We start from the raw sequence: 5,766 nt of genomic DNA, 5'->3' as shown, positions 1-5,766 counted from the left end.
TGCAGCAGCGACGCCATGGCGGCATCCTCGTTGATGGCCTTGGTGTGGTTGCCCGTAGCCATGTGCAGCCATCCGACGACCTCGCGCTTGTCGTGCTTCTGGATGGGCAAGGTGTCGTGGAAGGACAGAGTGCCTGCAGCGTGCTTGGCAAGTAGCGGCTCCAGATCGACCATGGACGGACGGTACGTGCCCACATCCTTCGTCCGTGACGCCTTGGTCGCCTCGACACGCTTGGCAGCGAAGGCGGTCCACGGGTCGGACGTTGGTGGGGGCGAGGTAGCTGTAGCCGCGTAGGCGGACTCACGGCTGCGAGGCTCCACGCGGGGTTGAGCAGTTGCAGTCGATCCAGGAGCTCCCAGACGACTGGGAGACGTGGCTGGTGGCGGCACAGGGTGGCGGCTGTCGATGGTTTGGCCGTTGGCCCCGGACGACGTGCGAGTTGGTGGGAAATCCCGGTTGACGGTCTGTGGCGACCCAGAATCGTGGGTGTCGGCTTCGGTGGCGCCAGGAACCATCGCCACGGATCCCGTGGGTGGTCGTGAGGGTGCCACAACACTCGCCTTGGACGTCGAAGCGCCGGTGGTCATGGCAGCAGCCGTGGCGATTGACAGCGAGGAGCCGCGAAGAACACCGGTGGCGGTCGATGCCGAGATTAGGTCGAGGGTTGGGTCGTACGCGACGCTTGATATCGTCTCGGATGCCCCAGAGGTAGGTGGTGCCATGGCATGTTCACTCACATTATTCGTGGAAGCGGTAGCGGTGGTAGCGGCGACGGAGTACGACCCAGCGGCACCACCAGAAACGACCTGCGGCGACACCAAATCGCGCATTTCAACGTCCATAGTGCCGGGAACAGCCTCAGAGGCTCCAGTGGACAGTGATGAGGCTGACAACACACTCTCCATAGGCGCGGCACGGATGGCGGCGGCGGTAGCTGCGGTGGCGCGCGAAAAACCGTGGTTGCGGAAATCGGCGAAATCGACCCGCGGAGAGGTCAAATCGTGAATTTCCACCTCCATATCATCGGACACCATCTCACCAGGTCCCATGGTAGGTGGTGAGAGTGCATCCATGGCCTGCACCATAGAATTGGTGCCGGCGGCGACGGTAGCGGCGAGCAAGGGGGCGTTAGATTTAGCGCGGGTAGATACCATAGTTAACTCAAGTAAACAAGTGCGTTGTATGAGGCAAAATAGGAACTCCTCGGCAAAATAGGAGCTCAGTTGGTAGAGTGTTTGAATGTAGTGGAAATTAGTGCTGTCTTCAGTACGACTTCGGAAATCAAGTTCGATTCCGGTTGCTCGGATCGCTTTTTTAAAATTGTTTCCTAAAATTCCAGACCCTCGTTTTGGCCGTGTCATCATTTGTGTTTGGATTTACAGTTATCGATAGTCCTTTTGCCAGTTTCTGAGTCTCTCATTGTTATAACGATATAAACTGAATTATCGAATACTTAAGGTGAAGTTACTACCTGTCGCCCCTCCACAGAGCTTTTAAGTTCTTCATTCCAGCCGGCCCTTATCGCCCCATTGACTGACCAGCTTATCCTTGCCCGAGTCAGAAATGCCGTCGGCGTTGCCCGGCCCATGGCCCTCGGTATACTTGGACGGGATGGGCTTCAAAAATGGCAACGCTGCTCGGATTGCACCGCTTTGAGCCGCGGAGTTGGCTTCGATCCAGTCCGCTGCACTGTCGTCAAACTTAGGGTCCTCGGTCACCTCGTCGTTTTCGTCGGCGTCGTTGGAGGGTGTCGTCAAGTCGTCGAGCGTCGTTCGAACAGCTTTGGAAAACGAGTAGCCACCAAACTTGTCGAGGTTGACGGACCACCCCATGATGCCTCCAAAGTCAGCGTACGTCGTCTTGGGTGTGATGGTACCACAACCGCTTCCTTGGACCAGGCAAGTCAACGCCCGTTGCACGGTTGTCGAGTCGGGGTGGTTAAAACCACCTCCGAGAGACACCCCAAACCCCACTTGATGCGGCGGCAGCGGTTGAAACTGCGTCGCCGCCTTGGATTTCGCTGATGGGTTGGTATAACGACAGCCTTCGAGCAACATCAAACTTCCACCGACCAAATGTCCACCGTGCCTTCTGTCACCACTTGGTCATCCGGTAAGACAAGGCCACTATTGCTGCCAAAGTATCGGACGTGGACAAGGTCGAGTTCGTCGCGCAGGCCATCCAAGAGGGTCAAACACTGTGCAGATGATGATGCCACTGCTGTCATCTTGGCCTTGGCGCTCCCACCGCCACGACCGTTTCGAACGGAAGCTGGGCCACCGCCACTTTGCACCAACGGGTAGTACGGGGCCAGGCTGACGTAAAACGATGCGCCAAGTTTCCTCTTCAATTGCTTGACGGCGGCAACGAGGTTTGACACCGCGCCCGAGCCAGCCAACCCCTTTTCGATGCTCAAGTCAATGCCGTCAAAGCCATAGATGGCCACCAAGTCCGCAATGGACGACACGAACGTGCCAACTTCCGTCTTGCTGGCCAGCGCCATCGTTCCATTGGGGCCACCAACGGACAGCACAACTGTTTTTCCGGCGGCCTTCAACGTTGCAATGTCGTTGATGAAGCCATCGATGGATCCCGCCGCAGGGTCCAAGACGAACCCGACCATGCCGTGGGCGTAATGCGTGGCGTATGCGACGTTGACGACATCCCACTCGGTGGTTATCACTTGTCCAAGTGGAAACGTGGCGCCGGTCACGGAGCTGTGGAAGTTGTGCCAATACCCAACCAAAGTAGGTTGCGTTGCAGGTGTTGCTGAAAGCTCCACCGCGGCCTTTTCAGGGCCCAACGACGGCCGAGTGGCCCCGGCGACTGCCAACAGACTGGCAAGAAGTTTTAGTGTGGATGGTAGCATGATGGCACCAATTTTCAAAAAATGGTGGAGCTCTGCATGAAGTACTACAGCTCGACGTTGCACTGCAATCACACAGGGCCCCATGTTGACATTGGGACCGCGGTTCATTTTGAACCGTGATCTAGGGCAAGGGTCAACAGGTGACTGCAACTGAAACACCTCGACACTTTGAATACGTAGGTCTTTTGTCTTTAGACTTGAAGTTTGTTTTGATCGATTCAAGAAGGTAGGAAGTCCATTGAAGTGAGCATCCAGTTTCGATTCGCCGCGACACTATCCTATTATTCACTATGCAACACATATCGTTACAGAGGAATTTAAGGGCACCATACAAACTCGGTGAACTTAACACTGTCCTCTAGAGTGAACGGCAACAATTGCTGGTTGACCGGCCAATAGCACAATCCTCCTTTTTGCCATCACATTGGACTGTCACGGTGGGAGTGACAGTCTTCCCCAGAGTCGTAGGAGAAGGAGTAGAGACACTAGCCAGAAGGAGCCGTCGGTGCAACAGAGGAGCCGGTTTCAGGGGCGGCAGTAGTGGGGGAGGCTATAAGGCAGGCGGCAAATTTCCGCCCACCAAGCAATCCACAGAGCCTTCGTTAATACGGCCAGCAGTATAGCCGCCGTTAGACATGGATTTGCGTAAGATCTTCGCGAAGGGCGTCGATCTGGTGCGAGTAGGGTCCCTGCCCCGAAGCAGATAGTTAAAAAAAAAAAGATCCGAGCAACCTGAATCGGACCGGTGGCCATTTGATTTCCGAAGTCGTACTGAAGACAGCACTAATTTCCACTGCAGTCAAACGCTCTACCATTTGAGCTATGCTCGGAGTTCCTCATTTGCATGTATAGGGAGAGGGAAAGTAGCTCAGTGGTAGAGCATCGGTTTCTTAACCTAAAGGTCATGGGTTGGATCCCCGGCTATTTCCGCATGTATGTGCCAGTAACCGCGTAGCCGATTTTTCTGAACCTATCATCCGGATAAACTCAGTTGCTGTTCGTCATTCGGATAAAATCGTGGCTGATCCGCGTGTACTGTATTGTTTGTTGGTCAAGGCATTATGGCGACGACTGGAATGGACCTGATGGTGGCGGCGTGGCGGGACATGGCTGCCTCTGCAGACAAGCAATATCAAACTGAGAGCATCGACGGTGTTCCTGGCGCATTCCTTCTCAAGAATGTCCTGTCTTTGGATGAATGTGCCCAACTTCGCGCAGCCGTGTCCTTGCTGCACGACGAAAAAGCTGCCATTCTAGTCGACGACAAGAAACCTCGGCGGCCATCTCAGCATCATATTCCAACACAGGTCGATCCATCTGCTCTGGAGGAGATCATGCGTCGTCTGCGTCCACACATGCCGTCTCACGCGGGTCCCACCAACCGCGCTCCGCTGGCCACAGCATTTCTGTCACCGTTTCTGCGGTCGTACTACTACCACGAAACGGACTTCTCCATGCCACATTACGACAAGAGTTTTACGCACCACGAAGGATTGCGCGGTCGCATCTTGAACTTCTCCGCGTACTCGGTGCTGTTTTACCTCAATGGCGGCTTTGATGGGGGCCACACATCGTTTTTCACGGACAAGTCTGCGACCACGATTGCAGCCCAAGTCGGACCATGTATCGGCGATGTCCTCGTGTTCCCGCACGGAAACTTTCCAGGGTGTTTTCCAAATCCGTTTCACGAAGGCTCCACAGTCACGCGGGGCGAAAAGCTGTTGATCCGCACCGACCTGGTCTTTGCCACGACCAAGCAACGGTCGAAATTGGCGCCGAGCGACATGACTGCTGCTCAAAGCAACCCAGCGCAACTGGCCCAGCTTGTTCATGAAGGCCGCGTGAAGCGATTAGGCCCCGGACTGGACGAATGTCGCTGTGGAGATCTGCTGGGGTTGCAAGCTCAAGTGGCTTCAGGTTGGGATTGCCACACCAGTCGAGATCGCCACGGGTCGTCTGGGCTGCTCTGGGCCGCTGGTGGTACGAGCAACACTTCCCCTCACTGCAAGATAAAACTGTCGTCGTAGGTGGTCATTTGGACGTGGTCAAGTATTTGATTGAGTCGTTGGGGATGCGGCCTGTTCAGGATATCCAAGCCCATCGGCGTGGCTACGACGGTCGTTCCGCACTGCATTGGGCAGCTCGAAATGGCCACAACGCAGTGGTCGAATACCTTGTGGTTCACGGTGGGCAATCGGTGGATACGCCAGCCGTGGATGGCACGACACCGTTTCATTTGGCCGTGTGGCAAAACCATCAACGCACGTGTGCGTTGCTCCTCCAATTGGGGGCTGACCCTCACGTTGTCAACAGTCATGGATGCAATGCATGCATGTGGGCTGCCCAGTCGAGTGTCGGCAATGTGGCCATGTTGGACTTCTTATCCAAGTTGCTAGTTGATGTCGAAAGGATTAATGCGAACGGACAAGGGTGTCTGCACAAAGCAGCCCAGCGATGTAACTGGGACGTGTGTCAGTGGTTGTGCCAACGATTGACTGCGCCAGCGCATTTCGAGCCCAACAAGGAAGAGTTGAACGTCCCATCTCGATTGGCAGCGATATCAGGGGACGACAAATTGGCGTCGTTTTTAGTTGCCCAGGAAACTGCCAGTTCGGAGCGATGGGCTGCGTCAGCTTAGATTTAACGCCAAAGGGATCAGAAAAAGTAATAATGTCGACAGTATTAACCATGTACAGTCTGGAACAAAACTATAGCCGCACCCCAAAATTTTCAAGTTGACATTTTTGTTTTTGTCCATTACAGAAGCCGCTAGTACCATTCGACGCATATTAAAAAATGATTACAATCTACACTTAGCATTACTATGGACGATCAATGGTATTTACAAAAAATGATAAAACGTGTATTTTAGTTGGTGCAAAACTATAGCCGCACTT

At 54.5% G+C, this 5,766-nt stretch overlaps 3 protein-coding genes, 1 non-coding gene and 1 pseudogene across 5 annotated transcripts; 2 read left to right on the top strand and 3 right to left on the bottom strand.

The window, feature by feature from the left end:
• Positions 1-12: 12 nt before the first annotated feature.
• H257_19027 (hypothetical protein) lies at positions 13-1,154 on the bottom strand (the record flags this gene model as incomplete). Its single annotated transcript, XM_009848181.1, has 1 exon — positions 13-1,154. A coding segment is annotated over one exon (1,140 nt), but the record flags the coding sequence as incomplete, so codon positions are not given.
• Positions 1,155-1,502: 348 nt separating this feature from the next.
• On the bottom strand, positions 1,503-2,869 carry H257_19026 (hypothetical protein; the record flags this gene model as incomplete). The annotated part of the gene is made up of 2 exons (XM_009848180.1): positions 1,503-2,009; positions 2,063-2,869. The coding sequence occupies 2 exons, from the start codon at positions 2,867-2,869 to the stop codon at positions 1,503-1,505; spliced, it is 1,314 nt and encodes a 437-aa protein (XP_009846482.1).
• Positions 2,870-3,591: 722 nt separating this feature from the next.
• Positions 3,592-3,699, bottom strand: H257_19025. The gene has a single exon. It is a non-coding gene; the product is annotated as a tRNA-Cys (tRNA).
• Positions 3,700-3,726: 27 nt separating this feature from the next.
• H257_19024 lies at positions 3,727-3,798 on the top strand (annotated as a pseudogene). Its single transcript has one exon. The product of its transcript is annotated as a tRNA-OTHER (tRNA).
• A 115-nt stretch (positions 3,799-3,913) lies between these two features.
• H257_19023 (hypothetical protein) lies at positions 3,914-5,560 on the top strand. Its single transcript, XM_009848179.1, has 2 exons — positions 3,914-4,849; positions 4,897-5,560. The coding sequence occupies exons 1-2, from the start codon at positions 3,931-3,933 to the stop codon at positions 5,505-5,507; spliced, it is 1,530 nt and encodes a 509-aa protein (XP_009846481.1). The 5' UTR covers positions 3,914-3,930; the 3' UTR covers positions 5,508-5,560.
• The last annotated feature ends 206 nt before the right edge of the window (positions 5,561-5,766 follow it).

This window comes from Aphanomyces astaci (genome assembly GCF_000520075.1).
Source record: "Aphanomyces astaci strain APO3 unplaced genomic scaffold supercont1.315, whole genome shotgun sequence".
Classification (NCBI taxonomy): domain Eukaryota; phylum Oomycota; class Saprolegniomycetes; order Saprolegniales; family Verrucalvaceae; genus Aphanomyces; species Aphanomyces astaci.
The sequence above is the reverse complement of the archived record's forward strand: the minus strand, read 5'-3'. Positions and strand labels throughout refer to the sequence as shown.

Bases quoted from the DNA above. Each gene is read 5' to 3' on its own strand.
- H257_19023 (XM_009848179.1), top strand. From the start codon at position 3,931: ATGGCGACGACTGGAATGGACCTGATGGTGGCGGCGTGGCGGGACATG. The intron at 4,850-4,896 runs GTACGAGCAACA...CTGTCGTCGTAG, and splicing joins GCTGCTCTGGGCCGCTGGTG to GTGGTCATTTGGACGTGGTC.